Raw genomic sequence first — 22,521 nt, forward strand, 5'->3', positions numbered from 1 at the left:
AAATCAAAGGTAAAGCTTGTTAACACTCTAGAGACCTAAGTTTAAGTTTAAAACTCATGAGAATTGATCAAAGTGTTTGTCTTGATGACCTCTAAGTCAGAATCGAATCTGGGTTATGTAGGGTCAAAAACTAGGTCACCAGTTCAAATCAAATGAAAAGCTTGTTAACACTCAAGCAAATCCAAAAGCAAGTATAAAAAGAATACCTAAGAGATATAGACAAAAAAGACTATGCTTATATACAGCCCTATAAATGAATTAATTAAAATATTCAAATAAAAAAGTTGCATTCTTTTTAGTGTAGCAGACCACCAGACTGTAATTTCAAATACTCTAAACCTGTAATACCCTCAACTTAGATATTTTACATGTAGCATTGTATAGTGGTCCTCTTCTAAGTTTGTTTTAATCAGGCCCCACTTCGCAATTGCCCTCGCCCTGAAATACACTTATTTCACAAAGACTTATTTCAGAATTAACCTCAAGCCTTTCAGCTTAGAATTAGTTTGTTCAAATCATGTCCCTAAAATCAAATTATCTGTTACTGGTTTTAAAAAGACGTCATTTACAGCCTTGGTCTGTGACATGTGTGCAATAATCATAAATGGAATAAAAGACATAAACATCGAAAATGAAACCACTGCTATCGTACTTTTCCAATTTTAAACAGTACCCTGCTTTTTTTGAGCGCTAGAATAACACTCATATAAAATTCTAGAAGTCACATTTTCTACTTGATCTTCATAAAACTTTGTCAAAATGTTTGTCTCTATGAAATCAAGGCCATCTTAGATTCTAACTTATCAGAGGTTAGAATTAGGTCAGGTGAGCATTACAGGGCCTTCAGGGTCCTCTTGTTATTTATTAACTTAATAAATTATAAAGGCTATACGAAAACTTCAAAAAATATTCTGTTCAGATTGTTAATGCAACCTGCAACCAAATACTCAGGTGAGCAATACAGGGCCATCATGGCCCTCTTGTACAGTCTTGTTAATTAATACAGATTTAACAGATTGTACATCATTTCATTCAGCTATATCTTAATTCAGTATTTTCATGTCACTGTCACTGAAAATATGATTTGAATGATTTATCAGATCATGAGGACCGAAATGCTGAAAACATTATGTAAAATATCCAATCAAAACTGTCACAGTATAAAATAACAGGGTCAGTGTCAGGTATTTAAATAGAAAGCAACAAAAATCTTTACAAAGTACCCAAATCAGACATGAGACTTAGTTCATGTTTTCTGTGCATAATGGAGAGATAAGGAAGCCTCCTTGGATATTGTCTCACAAGTTTTCTCCAACATAGCGGATAGACATGATACATCTATGACAGATTCTGTTTGATAAAACTGAAACTGAAACTGAATAATTTGGTTAAACGCCTATTTTTATACAATGATATATTCAATGGCGTTGTACATAATAATGATAATAATAGTTATTATAACAATATTAATAAAGTATCAAAATCTTCTAGACAGTTGCAAAAAATACAAAATATTGTCAGATTATGTGTTGAATGAAGCATAAAATAATTATATTAAGGCAATTTAGATTAATTATATAAAGAAATATGGCAAAGCAGAGCTGTTAAGGTGATGTCACTTTTTGAATTTCCGGTGAATAACAAAAAACCAAAGAATATTCAGTTCTTTCCAAAAACCGTTATATCATGACTCAACCAAATAGTTTCCTTTGTCTACCAGAAAGGAACAATTTTTATATCTTAATATTGAGATTTGGTACCTTTATAACAGACAATAAACTAAAACAATAGACATTCATATGTGACGTCGGTGAGCTCAACAAAGCAATTTCAAGCACAAATATTAAAGTGGAATGTAAAGTAAGTTACACATTACAATATCCGTCTAAGATACTTTAAAAAAAAATGCATTTGCAGAATAGAGAGATAAAAATAATTTTGACAGCTCGTGAAAACTAATGACAAATTTTGACAGGTATATGATGACTCATCACCTAATTAATTTTTTTCTGTTATTTCTAACTTCCAGTTTGATTTTCATAAAATGGGTATTCTTTATTGTAGCTTACAACTCATACATTAAAACAATAAAAGAATATATTGTTACCTCACTGTTGTTTTGTCTATCCATCTCTCGTACGAATTCCTATTGTTTCAGTCATTTGTCAGTAATTAGAGCAACTCACAGTGCTGCAATCATACAAAACACATCCCTTATTTTCACATAGATATTGAGGATTTATCTAATGAGCACATGTATTGGAAACACAATTTCAGTACCGACTGTGTATTGTAATAATGCTAAACTATCTCAGTCGTGACGTCTCCTTAAATGTCCATGCTATTGAAGGTCGTTATAGGGATGGCAAAGCAGAGCTGTTAAATGTCCATGCTATTGAAGGTCGTTATAGGGATGTGTTAAATTTGTTTACTTGGGGCTGAACAAAGTTTAGACAGACATATGGTGTAATAAGTCAGGCAACTCTTGTGTTCTTGCAAAGAGAGATATGTACATCAATAAATTAAACCAACATAAAAAAATTTCTGGTACCTTCAGTCAAATTATTTATATTTATACGCCTTGTAAATTCTATATGTTTAGTGACATGCTGTTGTTTTTTTACGCAACTGTTTCCAAAGTTCTTTTATTTCCTTATTTGCAATTCAGTGCTAGTACAAAATATAAATGAGTGTCACTGAATTTTATTTAATATGTCGTATTCTTCTGCAAACTCAATTCATTACCATATTGTTACGTGTGGAAATGCAGTGCTGACCACCCGCTGTGAATGACAAAAGGAAACAGACCGATATCGGAATATTTCTTATCATAAATCATGGGTATCTGATAAATTGTAATTGATAATACATGTTTCATGTAAAAGAAAGTATATAGTTTTTTAAATTGTCTATAGATCCTTGCGAACAATGTTTACTTGATATTTCCATATTAATTTGTCTATAGATCCTTGCAAACAATGTTTACTTGATATTTCTATATTAATTTGTCTATAGATCCTTGCGAACAATGTTTACTTGCTATTTCGATATTAAAAAAAACATGCACAAGAGAAAATAGAATATATTCATGGCAGTTTGGAAAGAAATGTGCAGGGCAGTCATTGTGAATATTATGCAAATTCGCATGAAAAATTAAGTATTTGTACATATAAAATATAAATAATTCATGTGTCAGAGCCAGAACAACAATTACTTGGTAAGTAAGATGCGAAAGATCCACTGGACTTGTCCTGGGGCTCTTATTGTGACTTGCAACTTTTATTTTATGGCAGCGCGACCAGTGTTACAGGCAACAATCTTTACATTAGAATGTCTGCATTTCAATATGTTATTAAAGTACAATATTTCTTTGGATGTTGAAATACATCTGTAATCATGAAATGACTCCATCGGTAAAACTATCTGCATAGCTTAAAGACCCACCACAACCTGTTGACCTACTTTTTCCTCCCACATGAACTTGGTGAAAATCATTCTGATAATACAGCTATACTACCAGATGACAGGTGTCCCCGAATTAATGTGTAATCACAATTTCACCTGCATATTTATTCAGTCAATCTCTTTTCACTATAGTTTTAAAAAACTGCCATACACAGTAGAAACACAGTGTGGTCTAAACTCAACTAAATATATCAATTACTGTGCATACTGCTACATTGATTTAGTAAAATGTTTAGACATTTAAGGTTGAGAATTAGGCCTTGAGAAACAAAACTCAAACAACACCAAATCATAGAAAGAAAGAGTTGTTTGACATGAAAATTGAACAGCTTGTAAAACATGTATATTACTTTACGAAACAAGTTTCAGTATACTGATATAAACATTGATTTCCGGAAAAGGACTGCCTAAAGGGGCTCCACTTCCGGACAGTTAAACACCTTTAAAAACTCACCATTTTCAAAGAACAGTTACACATGTTCATTTTGATGCATTTGCAATAGCGTGTGAGTGGTGAAATTTCGCATAACAAGGTGGAACACAGTTTTCAGCAATTGTTTATCTTTATTTTTTTACAAATGGTATTTATTTTCAAAGGGAGACAACTGTTTCCAATTATTTTAAGTACAAATGGCATTCATTTTCAAAGGGAAACAACTTTTTCCGGATTATTTTAAGTAATCGTCGAGAAAAAGTTGTTTCCCTTTGAAAATGAATGCCATTTGTAAAGAAATAAAGATAAACAATTGCTGAAAACTGTGTTCCACCTTGTTATGTGAAATTTCACCACTCGCACGTTATTGCAAATGCATCAAAATGAACATGTGTAACTGTTCTTTGAAAATGGTGAGTTTTTAAAGGTGTTTAACTGTCCAGAAGTGGAGCCCCTTTAGGCAGTCCTTTTCCGGAAATCAATGTTTATATCAGTATACTGACACTTGTTTCGTAGAGTAATATACATGTTTTACATGCTGTTCAATTTTCATGTCAAACAAATCTTTCTTTCTATGATTTGGTGTTGTTTGATTTTTGTTTCTCAAGGCCTACTTCGTAACCTTAAGTCTTATATTATGTCACTGTCATTAGCTCCACTATTCGGAGAATAGGGGGGCTATACTACTCGCCCCGGCATCGGCGTCAGTGTCGGCGTCGGCGTGACCCTTCTTGGTTAAAGTTTTTCGGCAACCTTTGTTTTTCTGTCATATCTTTGTTACTATTGCTTATATCTTACTGTAACTTCACATAAACATTGTCCAGTATACAAACAAAGTATGTGTAGGGGCTGAGCCCATTATACCCAAGGTCAAGGTCACCAAGGTGTTATACTTAGGTTATTTTTAAGGTTAAAGTTTTTCGGCAACCTTCGTTTTTCTGTCATATCTTTGTTACTATTGCCTATATCTTACTGCAACATTACATAAACATTGTCCAGCATGCAAACAAAGTATGTTTAGGGACTGGGTCCATTATACCCAAGGTCAAGGTCACCAAGGTGTTATACTTAGGTTATTTTTAAGGTTAAAGTTTTTTGGCAACCTTTGTTTTTCTGTCATATCTTTGTTACTTTTGCTTATATCATACTGTAAATTCACATAAACATTGTCAAGCATACAAACAAGGTGTGAGTAGGGGCTGGGCCTATTATACCTAAGGTCAAGGTCACCAAGGAGTTATACTTTGAATTATTTTCATGTTAAATTTTTTTAGAAAGCTTCGTTTATAGACATATCTTTGGTACTTTAAAAGATAATGACTTGAAATATAAACTATTTGTTTATAATCATCTGCATGTGTGGTTACATACCCCATAACTCTAACTGTGTTTTTGACAGAATTATGCCCCTTTTGTACTTAAACTTTTTTGCAATCTTCGCTTTCTGGACACTACTTTAATGCAATATAAGATAAAGACTTGAAACTTAAAATGTATCTTTATCATCATCATCTGCATGTGTGGTAACAATCCCGATAACTCTGATATGTATTTTTGACCAAATTATGCCCCTTTTATACTTAAATTTTTTACAAGCTTTGTTTTCTGGATATAACTTTGGTACTATATAAGATAATGACTTGAAACTCAAAGTATATCTTTATCAACATCATCTGCATGTGTTGTAACAATTCTAATAACTCAAATTTGTGTATTTGATGGAGTTATGCCCCTTGGTGCACTTCCTTTTAAAGTAGAGGTCTCTTATTCAGACATATATTCATTTTACTGTCAAATCCCCGAATATTGGAGCGCGCTTTCTTACGGAGAGCTCTTGTTTTGTCAATGGATTGAAGTGTAACACACCATCTCATTGGTCAATATTATTGGTTTGATTGACATGTCAGATCTGTTCATTAGTGGGACTACTAAGGCTATCATAAACAATACATCAGTGTATATTCCATCAGTGCATATTCCATCAGTGTATATTCTAACAGTGCATATTCTAACAGTGTATATTCCATCAGTGTATATTCCATCAGTGTATATTCTAACAGTGCATATTCCATCAGTGCATATTCCATCAGTGTATATTCCATCAGTGTATATTTTAACAGTGTATATTCCATCAGTGTATATTCTAACAGTGCATATTCCATCAGTGTATATTCCATCAGTGTATATTCTAACAGTGCATATTCCATCAGTGTATATTCTAACAGTGCATATTCCATCAGTGTATATTTTAACAGTGCATATTCCATCAATGTATAGTCTAACAGTGCATATTCCATCAGTGTATATTCCTTCAGTGTATATTCCATCAGTGTATATTTTGTCAGTGTATAATTTAACAGTGTATATTCGATCAGTGTATATTCTAACAGTGCATATTTCATCAGCGTATATTCCATCAGTGTATATTTTAACAGTGTATATTCCATCAGTGTATATTTTAACCATTGTATATTCCATCAGCGTATATTCCATCAGTGTATATTCTAACAGTACATATTCCATCAGTGTATATTCCATCAGTGTATATTCCATCAGTGTATATTTCATCAGTGCATATTCCATCAGTGTATATTCTAACAGTATATATCCCATCAGTGTATATTCCATCAGTGTTTATTCTAACAGTATACAGTAAAATTCCTACTTACGACGCCGCCGAAATTACGACCGCACCGCTAATACGACCGATTTTGCAAAGAACGGAATATTTCCTTCTTAAAACCAATGGTCGTTTGTCCGAAAATGCGATCAGACCGCTAATCCACTAATGCGACCACCAATTTCAGAACTGTTTGATTTTTTCACACTTAATAAATCTCCGCAATTACGACCACTCAAATTTTTCTGTATGTTACCGCGAATCGCCGCGGGAATTAACATGTGCGACATTGTGTTAACAGGTTAAGCATGTACATTGCTAACAAGTCTTTTAGACGTTATCAAAACAAGGTATCAAACTGTTTGATTGTCTGAAATTGTTATTTAAAGATGTTTGGTGTTTTACATCGCTATTTAATATAAGAAATTGTTGAAATAATTAATTTGTTTGTAATTAAACGAATGCCCGCAGATCGAATTGACTGGATTAAAACGGATTTAACGTGATCTAAACGGTGTTTGTTATTATTAACATAAATACGTTTGGATTTCAGCGGAGAATGAAGTTTGAAAAGATTTGATATTGTTGTAATTGTCTTTAATTGAACAAAATTCAAACCATTATCAGTTAAGTCCGTCCTTAATTAATACACAGTTTGATCCGTAATTCTTTGATTAACACAGTGATCAAGTTAAATTTAGGCTATGAAATGCTTATCTTTATCAGTCTTCTTTCGTATCTGATACTAACATAGCCATGGAAAAAACGAAAACAGAAAATCTGCCAGACCTTCCCCGTATAGCCTTGTCCACTAATCGGACCAGACCGCTAATAAGACCAGTTCTACAAAGAACCATGGGTGGTCTTAATAGCGGAATTCTACTGTATATTCCATCATTGTATATTCCATCAGTGTATATTGTAACAGTGTATATTCCATCAGTGTATATTCTAACAGTGTATATTCCATCAGCGTATATTGTAACAGTGTATATTCCATAAGTATATATTCTAACAGTGTATATTCCATCAGCGTATATTGTAACAGTGTATATTCCATCAGCGTATATTCTAACAGTGTATATTCCATCAGCGTATATTCTAACAGTGTATATTCCATCAGCGTATATTCTAACAGTGTATATTCCATCAGTGTATATTGTAACAGTGTATATTCCATCAGTGTATATTCTAACAGTGTATATTCCATCAGCGTATATTCTAACAGTGTATATTCCATCAGCGTATATTCTAACAGTGTATATTCCATCAGCGTATATTCTAACGGTGTATATTCCATCGGTGTATATTGTAACAGTATATATTCCATCAGTGTATATTGTAACAGTGTATATTCTATCAGTGTTTATTCTAACAGTGTGTATTCCATCAGTGTATATTGTAACAGTGTATATTCCATCAGTGTATATTCTAACAGTGTATATTCCATCAGTGTATATTGTAACAGTATATATTCCATCAGTGTATATTGTAACAGTGTATATTCTATCAGTGTTTATTCTAACAGTGTGTATTCCATCAGTGTATATTGTAACAGTGTATATTCCATAAGTGTATATTCTAACAGTGTATATTCCATAAGTGTATATTCTAACAGTGTATATTCCATCAGTGTATATTGTAACAGTATATATTCCATCAGTGTTTATTCTAACAGTGTATATTCCATCAGTGTATATTGTAACAGTGTATATTCCATCGGTGTATATTGTAACAGTGTATATTCCATCGGTGTATATTGTAACAGTGTATATTCCATCAGTGTATATTGTAACAGTATATTTTCCATCAGTGTATATTCCATCGGTGTATATTCTAACAGTATATTTTCCATCAGTGTATATTCCATTAGTGTATATTCATCAGTGTATATTCCATTAGTGTATATTCCATTAATGTATGATCTATCTGTGACTATTCTTACAGTATATAGTCCATCAGTCAGGAGTGTTGCTTGACAAAAGTCAGTGTGCAGGCACCAGTTAATCTGGAGTAGTTGGGACGTGCTGCCTTGCAAAATTTTGAGATTTTAGATAACCACAGGTTTATTCTGTGGACATTTTAATTTGATGAAACCACCAGGGGGGGGGGGCCCGAACTATAGTTTGGCTCCCCCAATATTTTGGAAAAGAGATATAACTTGCAGTCTAATATAACATTTATTTAGTATCATATAATTCTTTTCAACCTGATTTCTGATTTGCATTTGGCCTTTCCTTGCATTCTGACTTGTCTTTTTCCATAAGGTGAGTACTGAAACCTCGTATGCGCTGAGGATTGTTCGATTATATTTTATAAAAAGCAATATAATATCGAGTGCATCACTACAGTTCCGGTTTGAGCGTCTGCAAAAACGATGTAACTATGTAGCCTGTTTACGCATGTAAACGTTATATATTTACATTTTTCATTGTCTGTTCAAGGGAAACAATATTTCCACAACTTTATATCACAATTAGACAAATGAAGTGTTATTTGATTGTATATCCAGGGCTTCTACCAAAGACTGTAAAAAGAAAATGGCACGCTTGATTAGAACAATACATATTTTGACCAATCAAGTTACACCATTGTGTGGTTCATTAGAAATGCATCAGAATAACTCAATGATTGCTAAAGCACAAAGGCTTGAGGGGGCCTATGGCCCATTTGGCCCCTGGACAAAGCTTTGTCATGAATGCACCGGGGATCCCTTGCCAGCCCCCGGGCCCCCGTGTCGAAAAGGTGTGGGCCCCCTGCCTCCCAAAGCTAAACACGCTCCTACGCCTATGGTGGAGGCATGTGCTTAAAGTGCCTATAGAAAGCTGTGCCAATGTCAGTGTATATTAAATCAGTGTGTATTCTAATAGATTTTAGAATTTATTTCTTTGCAGCTCAAAACCCAGCCTTTTCTGTAAATGACATGACAGTTCCAGATTATATAACATCGGGTGATACAGTTGGAAGGATTACATATGAAGATTCTGATTACATGGACAACAGGTCATTGGTGGTTGTACCATATGAGACAGCATCATATTATACTACTGATCTGCCATCAGGTTACATAGCTTTGTTTGTTTGGTCTATACTACTGATATGCCGTCAGGTTACATAGCTTTGTTTGTTTGGTCTATACTACTGATCTGCTGTCAGGTTACATAGCTTCGTTTGTTTGGTCTATACTACTGATCTGCCGTCAGGTTACATAGCTTCGTTTGTTTGGTCTATACTACTGATCTGCCTTCAGTTACATAGCTTCGTTTGTTTGGTCTATACTACTGATCTGCCGTCAGGTTACATAGCTTCGTTTGTTTGGTCTATACTACTGATCTGCCTTCAGGTTACATAGCTTTGTTTGTTTGGTCTATGCTACTGATCTGCCGTCAGGTTACATAGCTTTGTTTGTTTGGTCTATGCTACTGATCTGCCGTCAGGTTACATAGCTTTGTTTGTTTGGTCTATACTACTGATCTGCCGTCAGGTTACATAGCTTCGTTTGTTTGGTCTATACTACTGATCTGCCGTCAGGTTACATAGCTTCGTTTGTTTGGTCTATACTACTGATCTGCCTTCAGGTTACATAGCTTCGTTTGTTTGGTCTATACTACTGATCTGCCGTCAGGTTACATAGCTTTGTTTGTTTGGTCTATACTACTGATCTGCAATCAAGTTACATAGCTTTGTTTGATTGTTTGGTCTATGCTACTGATATGCTGTCAGGTTACATAGCTTTGTTTGTTTGGTCTATGCTACTGATCTGCCGTCAGCCTACATAGCTTTGTTTGATTGTTTGGTCTATGCTACTGATCTGCCGTCAGGTTACATAGCTTTGTTTGGTCTATGCTACTGATCTGCCGTCAGGTTACATAGCTTTGTTTGATTGTCTGGTCTATGCTACTGATCTGCCGTCAGGTTACATAGCTTTGTTTGACTGTCTGGTCAATGCTACTGATCTGCCGTCAGGTTACATAGCTTTGTTTGACTGTCTGGTCTATGCTACTGATCTGCCGTCAGGTTACATAGCTTTGTTTGACTGTTTGGTCTATGCTACTGATCTGCCGTCAGGTTACATAGCTTTGTTTGACTGTCTGGTCTATGCTACTGATCTGCCGTCAGGTTACATAGCTTTGTTTGACTGTCTGGTCTATGCTACTGATATGCCGTCAGGTTACATAGCTTTGTTTGACTGTCTGGTCTATGCTACTGATCTGCCGTCAGGTAACATAGCTTTGTTTGACTGTCTGGTCTATGCTACTGATCTGCCGTCAGGTTACATAGCTTTGTTTGACTGTCTGGTCTATACTACTGATCTGCCATCAGGTTACATAGCTTTGTTGGATTGTTTGGTCTATACTACTGATCTGTTGTCAAGTTACAAAGCTTTGTTTGATTGTTTGGTCTATACTACTTATCTGCTGTCAGGTTACAAAGCTCTGTTTGATTGTTTGGTCTCTGCCATCTGGTTACAAAGTTTTGTTTGATTGTTTGGTCTATACTACTGATCTGTCATCAGGTTACAGCTTTGTTTGATTGTTTGGTCTATATTTCTGGTCTGCCATCAGGTTACATAGCTTTGTTTGATTGTTTGGTCTATACTACTGATCTGTCATCAGGTTACAGCTTTGTTTGATTGTTTGGTCTATATTTCTGGTCTGCCATCAGGTTACATAGCTTTGTTTGATTGTTTGGTCTATACTACTGATCTGCCATCAGGTTACATAGCTTTGTTTAATTGTTTGGTCTATGCTACTGGTCTGTCATCAGGTTACAGCTTTGTTTGATTGTTTGGGCTATATTTCTGGTCTGCTGTCAGGTTACATAGCTTTGTTTAATTGTTTGGTCTATGCTACTGGTCTGCCGTCAGGTTACATAGCTTTGTTTGATTGTTTTATCTATACTAATGATCTGCCGTCAGGTTACAGATTTGCTTGATTGTTTGGTCTATACTACTGATCTGCCATCAGGTTACAGATTTGTTTGATTGTTTGGTCTATACAACTGATCTGCCGTCAGGTTACAGCTTTGTTTGATTGTTTGGTCTATACAACTGATCTGCCGTCAGGTTACAGCTTTGTTTGATTGTTTGGTCTATACAACTGATCTGCCGTCAGGTTACAGCTTTGTTTGATTGTTTGGTCTATACTACTGATCTGCCGTCAGGTTACAGCTTTGTTTGATTGTTTGGTCTATACAACTGATCTGCCGTCAGGTTACAGCTTTGTTTGATTGTTTGGTCTATACTACTGATCTGCCATCAGGTTACAGCTTTGTTTGATTGTTTGGTCTATACTACTGATCTGCCATCAGGTTACATAGCTTTGTTTGATTGTTTGGTCTATACTACTGATCTGCCATCAGGTTACATAGCTTTGTTTGATTGTTTGGTCTATACTACTGATCTGCCGTCAGGTTACACAGCTTTGTTTGATTTTTTGGTCTATACTACTGATCTGCCATCTGAGGTTACACAGCTTTGTTTGATTGTTTGGTCTATACAACTGATCTGCCATCAGGTTACAGCTTTGTTTGATTGTTTGGTTTATACAACTGACCTGCCATCAGGTTACATAGCTTTGTTTGATTGTTTGGTCTATACAACTGATCTGCCATCAGGTTACATAGCTTTGTTTGATTGTTTGGTCTATACTACTGATCTGTCATCAGGTTACAGCTTTGTTTGATTGTTTGGTCTATATTTCTGGTCTGCCATCAGGTTACATAGCTTTGTTTGATTGTTTGGTCTATACTACTGATCTGCCATCAGGTTACATAGCTTTGTTTAATTGTTTGGTCTATGCTACTGGTCTGTCATCAGGTTACAGCTTTGTTTGATTGTTTGGGCTATATTTCTGGTCTGCTGTCAGGTTACATAGCTTTGTTTAATTGTTTGGTCTATGCTACTGGTCTGCCGTCAGGTTACATAGCTTTGTTTGATTGTTTTATCTATACTAATGATCTGCCGTCAGGTTACAGATTTGCTTGATTGTTTGGTCTATACTACTGATCTGCCATCAGGTTACAGATTTGTTTGATTGTTTGGTCTATACAACTGATCTGCCGTCAGGTTACAGCTTTGTTTGATTGTTTGGTCTATACAACTGATCTGCCGTCAGGTTACAGCTTTGTTTGATTGTTTGGTCTATACAACTGATCTGCCGTCAGGTTACAGCTTTGTTTGATTGTTTGGTCTATACTACTGATCTGCCGTCAGGTTACAGCTTTGTTTGATTGTTTGGTCTATACAACTGATCTGCCGTCAGGTTACAGCTTTGTTTGATTGTTTGGTCTATACTACTGATCTGCCATCAGGTTACATAGCTTTGTTTGATTGTTTGGTCTATACTACTGATCTGCCATCAGGTTACATAGCTTTGTTTGATTGTTTGGTCTATACTACTGATCTGCCATCAGGTTACATAGCTTTGTTTGATTGTTTGGTCTATACTACTGATCTGCCGTCAGGTTACATAGCTTTGTTTGATTTTTTGGTCTATACTACTGATCTGCCATCTGAGGTTACACAGCTTTGTTTGATTGTTTGGTCTATACAACTGATCTGCCATCAGGTTACAGCTTTGTTTGATTGTTTGGTTTATACAACTGACCTGCCATCAGGTTACATAGCTTTGTTTGATTGTTTGGTCTATACAACTGATCTGCCATCAGGTTACATAGCTTTGTTTGATTGTTTGGTCTATACTACTGATCTGCCGTCAGGTTACACAGCTTTGTTTGATTGATTGGTCTATACAACTGATCTGCCATCAGGTTACAGCTTTGTTTGATTGTTTAGTCTATACAACTGATCTTCCATCAGGTTACATAGCTTTGTTTGATTGTTTGGTCTATACTACTGATCAGCCATCAGGTTACACAGCTTTGTTTGATTGTTTGGTCTATACAACTGATCTGCCATCAGGTTACACAGCTTTGTTTGATTGTTTGGTCTATACTACTGATCTGCCATCAGGTTACATAGCTTTGTTTGATTGTTTGGTCTATACAACTGATCTGCCATCAGGTTACATAGCTTTGTTTGATTGTTTGGTCTATACTACTGATCTGCCATCAGGTTACATAGCTTTGTTTGATTGTTTGGTCTATGCTATTGGTCTGCCATCAGGTTACACAGCTTTATTTGATTGTTTGGTCTATGCTATTGGTCTGCCATCAGGTTACACAGCTTTATTTGATTGTTTGGTCTATGCTATTGGTCTGCCTTCAGGTTACACAGCTTTATTTGATTGTTTGATCTATGCTACTGGTCTGCCATCAGGTTACACAGCTTTGTTTGTTTGTTTTTGGTCTATACTACCATCAGGTTACATAGCTTTGTTTGATTGTTTGGTTGCTTGTACATTAATAGATTTCACCGGCCAGGCTTAATAAAGTAGTAGTTTTGAAGCCATGTGATGTTTACAACTAGACCAAACAAAGGATCTCTTTCTGCATGTTCCATTTCTTTAATTTTCAACACAAAATGTTCTTTTATATGATACTAGCTTTGTTGAAGTATTGTTTATTTATATTTGTTAAGGAAAAGTTTAAAGGTTCTTCTACAACTATATATTATCTTAATTTATTGTATTCTGAATTTGTTGAATTAAATTCTGTGTTTTTATATATGTTCTGTTTTGTTGAATGATAACTACATTCTTTCATATAATTTACAGTTCGCCCAAGTTGCTCTGCTAATGGAATTGCTCCATTTCATTAAAATCTGGCGATTCACTGTATTTATTAAATTTAATTGTTAAATGTTACGATTTAATAGACTCCAACCAATAACACTGTGGCGAACTGTAAGACGGTTATAAGTCGAATACAGCAGTTTTAAGATATTCTCTAACGTTTAATATCTTAAAACTGCTGTATTCAACTTACAACCTACACATATAAGACTTATTTTGTACTATTTATGGCAGTTTTCAGTTTTCAGTTGAAACAAAAATATTCATTAGTTAAACAGAGTAAGTCTGTTATCCTTTGTTATTATACAGGCTATGTAACAGCCAGCAATAACTACCGACCCCGAGATGATGTTCTCAAATATGCTATGTATGACCTCTGTTATAAAACAGCCACAGCTACAGTTACTGTCTCTGTTGCAACAACAGTAAGTAAAGCAGTAGTACTTTTAAAGAACCAAAAACCTTTGTTTCATGCTGAGACAACAGTAAGTAAAACAGTAGTACTTTCAAAGAACCAGAAACAGTAGTTTCATGCTGAGACAACAGTAAGTAAGGCAGTAGTACTTTCAAAGAACCAGAAACAGTAGTTTCATGCTGAGACAACAGTAAGTAAAGCAGTAGTACTTTCAAAGAACCAGAAACAGTAGTTTCATGCTGAGACAACAGTAAGTAAAGCAGTAGTACTTTTAAAGAACCAGAAACAGTAGTTTCATGCTGAGACAACAGTAAGTAAGGCAGTAGTACTTTTAAAGAACCAGAAACAGTAGTTTCGTGCTGAGACAACAGTAAGTAAGGCAGTAGTACTTTTAAAGAACCAGAAACAGTAGTTTCATGCTGAGACAACAGTAAGTAAAGCAGTAGTACTTTCAAAGAACCAGAAACAGTAGTTTCATGCTGAGACAACAGTGAGTAAGGCAGTAGTACTTTCAAAGAACCAGAAACAGTAGTTTCATGCTGAGACAACAGTAAGTAAGGCAGTAGTACTTTTAAAGAACCAGAAACAGTAGTTTCATGCTGAGACAACAGTAAGTAAAGCAGTAGTACTTTCAAAGAACCAGAAACAGTAGTTTCATGCTGAGACAACAGTAAGTAAGGCAGTAGTACTTTTAAAGAATCAAAAACATTTGTTTCATGCTGAGACAACAGTAAGTAAAGCAGTAGTACTTTCAAAGAACCAGAAACAGTAGTTTCATGCTGAGACAACAGTAAGTAAAGCAGTAGTACTTTCAAAGAACCAGAAACAGTAGTTTCATGCTGAGACAACAGTAAGTAAAGCAGTAGTACTTTCAAAGAACCAGAAACAGTAGTTTCATGCTGAGACAACAGTAAGTAAAGCAGTAGTAATTTTAAAGAATCAAAAACATTTGTTTCATGCTGAGACAACAGTAAGTAAAGCAGTAGTACTTTCAAAGAACCAGAAACAGTAGTTTCATGCTGAGACAACAGTAAGTAAGGCAGTAGTACTTTCAAAGAACCAGAAACAGTAGTTTCATGCTGAGACAACAGTAAGTAAAGCAGTAGTACTTTCAAAGAACCAGAAACAGTAGTTTCATGCTGAGACAACAGTAAGTAAAGCAGTAGTACTTTTAAAGAACCAAAAACATTTGTTTCATGCTGAGACAACAGTAAGTAAGGCAGTAGTACTTTCAAAGAACCAGAAACAGTAGTTTCATGCTGAGACAACAGTAAGTAAAGCAGTAGTACTTCCAAAGAACCAGAAACAGTAGTTTCATGCTGAGACAACAGTAAGTAAAACAGTAAATACTTTTAAAGAACCAGAAACAGTAGTTTCATGCTGAGACAACAGTAAGTAAAGCAGTAATACTTTTAAAGAACCAGGAACAGTAGTTTCATGCTGAGACAACAGTAAGTAAAGCAGTAGTACTTTTAAAGAACAAGACGCTGAGACAACAGTAGGTAAAGCAACAGATACTGTGCTTTATATTTTGTTAAAGAACCAGATACAGTATTTTCATGCCGAGACAACAATAGGTAAAGCAACAGTATTTATATTTTGCTAAAAAAACAGATACAATATTTTCATGTCTAGACAAGCAACAGTACTTTATATTTTGTGAAAGAACAAGATACAGTAATGTATGTCTAAAGTCTTTCATGTCCAAAGCCACAGGCAAAAATCCAGATACTCTTAACTCCTACTCATGAATTACCAGATGGATCTTCACCAAACTTGGTCTGAAGCAGCTTTCTGTGAGGTCCTCTCCCAAATTTTTTAAATGGTTCCACTTAGCCCATTTTTGGGCCAGCAGAACTAAAAATAGAAAAACCTTTAAATAACCTTTTCTCATGAACCACTTGATTGATCTTCACCAAACTTGGGATATGACATCCTTGTCAACCGATGCTCCTTGTCCTCTGAAGCAACCTTGTATTAGGTCTTTTGTCAGATTTGTTCAAATGGTTTGACTTGACCCCTTTTAGGAGCCAGTAAAGCCGAAAAATGGAAAAAATCTTGAAATGACTTCTTTTCCAGAACCAGTTGAATGATATTCACCAAACTTGATCTTTAGCTGCCTTGTATAGCCTTTTTCAGTTTTTATGCCCCCGAGAGTGGGCATATTAAATTTGCACTGTCCATCCATCCGTCCATGAGTGCGTCCGTGCATGAGTGTGTCCCTCCGTGTAAATTCTTGTCCGGATTTTGAAATAACTTGGCATAAATGTTAACCATAATGAAACGACTTGTCATGCGCAAGACCCAGATCCCTAGCTCCAAGGTCAAGGTCACAGAGGTCAAAGGTTAACAGGGTCTGTTTCGTGTCTGGACCATAACTCTGCCATCCAAGAAGGGATTTTGAAATAACTTGGCATAAATGTTTACCATAATGAGACGATGTGTCTTGCACAAGACCCAGACCCCTAGCTCTAAGGTCAAGGTCACAAGGAAAGGTTAAACATAGTCTGTTTCTTGTCTGGTCCATAACTCTGCCATTGATGAAGGGTTTTGAAAATTACTTGGCAACAATGTGCCCTATATTGAGATGACATGTCATGTGCAAGACCCAGATCCCTAGATCCAAAGTCAAGGTCACACTTAAAAGTCAAAGGTGTTTCTTGTCTAGTCAATAACTCTGCCATTTATCAAGGGATTTGAAAATAATTTGACACAAATGTTAACCATATTGAGAAGGTTTGTCACGCTTATGATATGGGTCTTTCCGGTCAAGGTCAAGGTCTTGAAATGATGTGTGATTTTTTTGAGCAGACAGCTGTAGAATTCTTTGGCACGCTTCGGGGGCAACTGTCACCAATAGTGACAATTCTTGTTTTTAAATGGTTCAGCTTGTTCATGTTTTTAAATGGTTCAGCGTGGCCCCATTTAGGGGCTGCCATAATAGAAAATAGACCCTTTTAGAGACTGCCATAGAGAAAACAGAAAAACATTGAAACAGCTTCTTGAGCTACTTTGGCCCATTTGGGCCTCTTGCATGATTTTGTATGCAAAACGAAGATGATAGCATTCATGATTCTGTGTGTATACAAATATTCAAGGTCAGGAGAGCAGCTTAGGGGCACCATTGCCCTCTTATCTTGAGTTAGCCCAATTTTTAGCTCGACTTTTCGAAGAAAGAGTAGAGCTATTGCACTCGCCCCGGCGTTGGCGTGGGCGTCAGCGTTGGGTCGCCGTTGGTTAAAGTTTTTGATAAAGTCAAATATCTCTGTTACTATCAAAGGTATTGACTTGAAACTTAAAATAGTTATTTACTATCAAAGTCTACACCAGAGAAACAATCCCCATAACTCTGGTTTGAATTTTGACAGAATTATGCCCCTTTTTAACTTAGAATTTTTAAAAAAAAATTTGATAAAGTCAAATATCTCTGTTACTATTAAAGCTTTTGACTTGAAACTCAAAATAGTTATTTACAATCAAAGTCTACACCAGGAGACACAATTCTCATAACTCTGATTTCTATTTTGACAGAATTATGCCCCTTTTTAACTTAAAGTTTTTGATGAAGTCAAATATCTCTGTTACTATCAAAGTTTTTGACTTGAAACTTAATATACTTATTAACCATCAAAGTCTACACCAGGAGAAACAATCGCCATAACTCTGATTTTGAATTTTGACAGAATTATGCCCCTTTTTAACTTAGAATTTTTTGTTAAAAGTCAAATATCTCTGTTACTATTAAAGCTTTTGACTTGAAACTCAAAATAGTTATTTACTATCAAAGTCTACATTAGGAGACACAATTCCCATATTTGAATTTTGACAGAGCTATGTCCCTTTTTAACTTGGAATTTGTTTTACTGACAAAGCTCTTATTCAGAGTCAAGCACTGAGAAAAGTCGAGCGCGCTGTCTTACGGACAGCTCTTGTTTTACTTTGTAATTTATTACTTTTATCCCCCAGCAAAGGTGGAGGGATATTGTTTTGGCATTGCCAGTCCAGCTGTTCATCAATCTGTCTGTCCATGTGTGTGTGTGTGTGTGTGCATGTATCTGTCTATCCATAGTTGAAAATGTTCATAGTTTAAAAAGAATTCTAACTAGAATAACCAAATCTCACGTAATTATTAATTATCACATGACCTTTGAAGTTTGCACACATTTAGTATTATCTCCCTTGACCCTGTAAAAGAAGTGTTTTTCCCCTTGATTTGGTAAAAAAGAAAATCGAAGTCCTTATAATTCAAAAAGAATTTTAGCTAGAATTGCCAAACATCAGAAAGTTTTTAACAAGCACATGACATTTGCTCTCATTAGTATTATCCCTTTTGAAGCAGACTTTTTCTTTTGATTTTGTAAAAAATAAGGATTTTTGAGTAGATCTAAGTTCTTCATGACATGTAACACAAATATAGATCATTATAGGGCAATGATGCATACTGTTGTCATCATTCTTGTTTGTTTGCTTTTTTAAGATTCCAGCAATATTGAGGGAAAAAAGATACTTTAAGTATTTAACCTTGAACAGGCCATGGAAGCCCTAGATTGCTTTTGAAATATTGATTTAAAACATTAAAACAAATCTGATTATTAGTATGTTTACCTTACAGGTACTTGTGATTGACAATCTGGATGCAACATTGACAATAGCGGAAACAAGTAGCGCACAGACACTGTTACATACAGTCACAGTAACAGACCCTGTAGATCAGTGGTATTGTTATTCTGGCTGGTCAACATCTTTCCCCTTTATGTTAAAGGCATTAACTACTGAATGTAAGTAATATCAGTGGTATTGTTATTAGTCCCCTACTGGTTGAAAACCTGTTTGGGGGACTATAGGAATGCGCTTTTCTATCCGTCCGTCATTCCGTCCGTCTGCAATTTCATGTCCGGTCCATAACTCTGTCATCCATGAAGGGATTTTAATATTACTTGGCACAAAATGTTCCCCATAATGAGATGACATGTCATGCCCAAATCCCGGACCCCTGGCTCAAAGGTCAAAGTCACAATTGGAGGTCAAAGGTCAACAGGGCTTTTTTCCTGTCCTGTCCATAACTCTGCCATCCATGAAGGGATTTTAATATTACTTGGCACAAATATGCCTCATATAAATAAGACGATGTGTCATGCACAACCTTCAGACCCCTAGCTTAAAGGTCAAGGTCACACTTGGCAGTCATATGTTAACATGGCATGAACAGGGTCTGTTTTGTGTCCGGTCCATAACTCTGTCAATCATGAAGGGATTTTTGCTTGGCACAAATGTTCCCCATAATGAGACGACATGTTCTGCGCTAATCCCTGACCCCTGGCTCAAAGGTCAAGGTCACAATTGGAGGTCAAAGGTCAACAGGCTTTTTTCCTGTCCGGTCCATAACTCTACCATCCATGAAGGGATTTTAATATTACTTGGCACAAATGTACCTCATAATAAGACAATGTGTCATGCACAACTTTCAGACCCCTAGCTTAAAGGTCAAGGCACTTGGCAGTCATATGTTAACATGGTATGAACAGGGTCTTTTTCATGTCCGGTGCATTACTCTACCATCCATGAAGGGATTTTAATATTACTCGGCACAAATGTTTCCCATGATGAGACGACATGCCCTGCGCAAAACCTGGACTACTCGCTCAAAGTTCTAGGTCACAGTTGGAGGTCAAAGGTCAATAGGGTTTTTTTCCTGTCCGGTCCAGAACTCTGTCATCCATCAAGGGAATTCAATATTACTTGGCATAAATGTGCCCCCTTAATGAGACGACGTGCTATGCACAACACCCAGAACCCTAGCTTAAAGGTCAAGGTCACACTTGGAGATCAGAGGTCAATAGGATATTTTCTTCTTTATGCATGGAGCAATTTTGATTTAACTTGGCACAAATGTTCATCACCATGAGACGGATTGTCATGCGCAAGAACCAGGTCCCTAGGTCTAAGGTCAAGGTCACACATAGAGGTCAAAAGTCAAATTCAAGAATGACTTTTATCCGGAGCATTTCTTCTTCATGCATGGAGAGATTTTGATGTAACTTGTAACAAATGTTCACCACCATGAGGCACCCTTGTTTTTAGAATAACCTCCCTTTGTTGTTACTATAAATAGATTATATTGTAACTTTTTTGTTCCTGGTCATAGGGAAAAATTGAGACCATTTTTCTGTGGTACAACATGGATGTTACATCCGGTTTTTAAGTGTATTTTGACATATCTCTACCTGGTAAAGAGTTTCTATTGGAACTTTATTATATAGATTTTTTTAACTCACCTGTCACATAGTGACAGGGTGAGCTTTTGTGATCACCTTTCGTCCGTCGTCCGTCCGTCTGCAGTTTCCTTGTGAACACGATAGAGACCACATTTTGTATTTGATTTTAATCAAACTCGCACTCAACTTGTATGGGGATAATATCTTGGTTCCTTTCGAGAACTGGCTAGATCCCATCATGGGTTCCAGAGTTACGGCCCCTTAAAGGGCCAAAATTTCCTATTTTTGGCTTGTGAATACGATAGAGACAACATTTTGCAATCAACTTTAATCAAACTTGCACATAACTTGTATTGGCATAATATCTCAGTTCCTTTCGGGAACTGGCCAAATCCCATCATGGGTTCCAGAGTTATGGCCCCTTAAAGGGCCGAATTTTGCCATTTTTGGCTTGTGAACACGATAGATACAACATTTTGCAGTCAACTTTTATCAGACTTGCACACAACTTGTATTGGCATAATATCTCGGTTCTTTTAGAAAACTGGCCAGATCCCATCATGGATTTCAGAGTTATGGCCCCTTAAAGGGCCAAAATTTGCTATTTTTTGCTTGTGAACATGATAGAGACAACATTTTGCAATCAACTTTCATAAAACTTGCACACAACTTGTATTGGCATAATATTATTATTATTATTATTATACCAGATTTATATAGCGCCCTTTTCATGGTCAATTTCATGTTCAAAGGCGCTTTACATAGTTTAAATGCAGCCACACAGGTCGCATAATTCATCCTCTACTAGTACAGACACAGAGCGATCTGACCAGAGGGACAGAGTGAGACAAAGCCCCCACGACAGAGAGATCAGAAATCAGATACGGGCTTGTCCGGCTAACTTAGCCTAGCTCATTGCGAATAGACAGCCTGGTTCTTTAACGTGCCCAGTGTATAGCACTGATACACGCAAGGATAATATCTCAGTTCTTTTCAAAAACTGGCCAGATCCCATCATGGGTTTCAGAGTTATGGCCCCTTAAAGGTTCAAAATTTGCTATTTTGGCTTTTGCAGCCATATAGAGACTTCATTTATGGTTTGATTTGATACAAACTTGCAAAATATCTTCAACAACAATAAATCTTGGGTTCCATGATGAATCTGTCAAATCCAATCATAGGTTCTTGAGTTATTTTATATCTGATTACCTCCCCTGATTTTAATCAAAATGGATTTATATCCGTAAGTACTTATAGGACTCATTTGAAATTTCATTATTGTCATTAGTTGGACTCAGACAATCAGGGTAGATAACTATGGACTGATTCTATGTCAAATTACCTCCCTTTATTTCAAATTTAGATTGGTATATCTCCGTAACTAATGAAGATACTGATCTGAAATTTCATTTATGCCATCAGATGGACTTGGACAATCAGTGAAGATATATATTGTCTGAATTTATGACAAATTACCTCCCTTTATTATTTATGTAAATGAATATACCTAGCAGCTTCTAATGAGATTGGTTTGAAATGTTATTTATGTCTTCCGGGGGCCTCCGTGGCCGAGTGGTTAGAGTCGTTGACTTCAAACCATTTGCCCCTCATCGATGTAGGTTCGAAACCTCATTTGGGGCGTAGAATTCTTCACGTGAGGAAGCCATCCAGCTGGCTAA

At 36.0% G+C, this 22,521-nt stretch overlaps 1 protein-coding gene across 1 annotated transcript in view; it reads left to right on the forward strand.

Moving 5' to 3' along the window:
• Positions 1 to 22,521, forward strand: part of LOC123546990 (fat-like cadherin-related tumor suppressor homolog) — a 117,302-nt gene that overhangs the window by 43,655 nt on the left and 51,126 nt on the right. The window contains exons 7-9 of the mRNA XM_053551301.1: positions 9,413 to 9,580; positions 14,522 to 14,637; positions 19,240 to 19,405. Of these exons, the coding sequence (XP_053407276.1) occupies positions 9,413 to 9,580; positions 14,522 to 14,637; positions 19,240 to 19,405 (450 nt within the window). The remainder of the gene's footprint in view (positions 1 to 9,412; positions 9,581 to 14,521; positions 14,638 to 19,239; positions 19,406 to 22,521) is intronic.

Source organism: Mercenaria mercenaria, chromosome 9, assembly GCF_021730395.1.
Source record: "Mercenaria mercenaria strain notata chromosome 9, MADL_Memer_1, whole genome shotgun sequence".
In the NCBI taxonomy this organism is placed as follows: domain Eukaryota; kingdom Metazoa; phylum Mollusca; class Bivalvia; order Venerida; family Veneridae; genus Mercenaria; species Mercenaria mercenaria.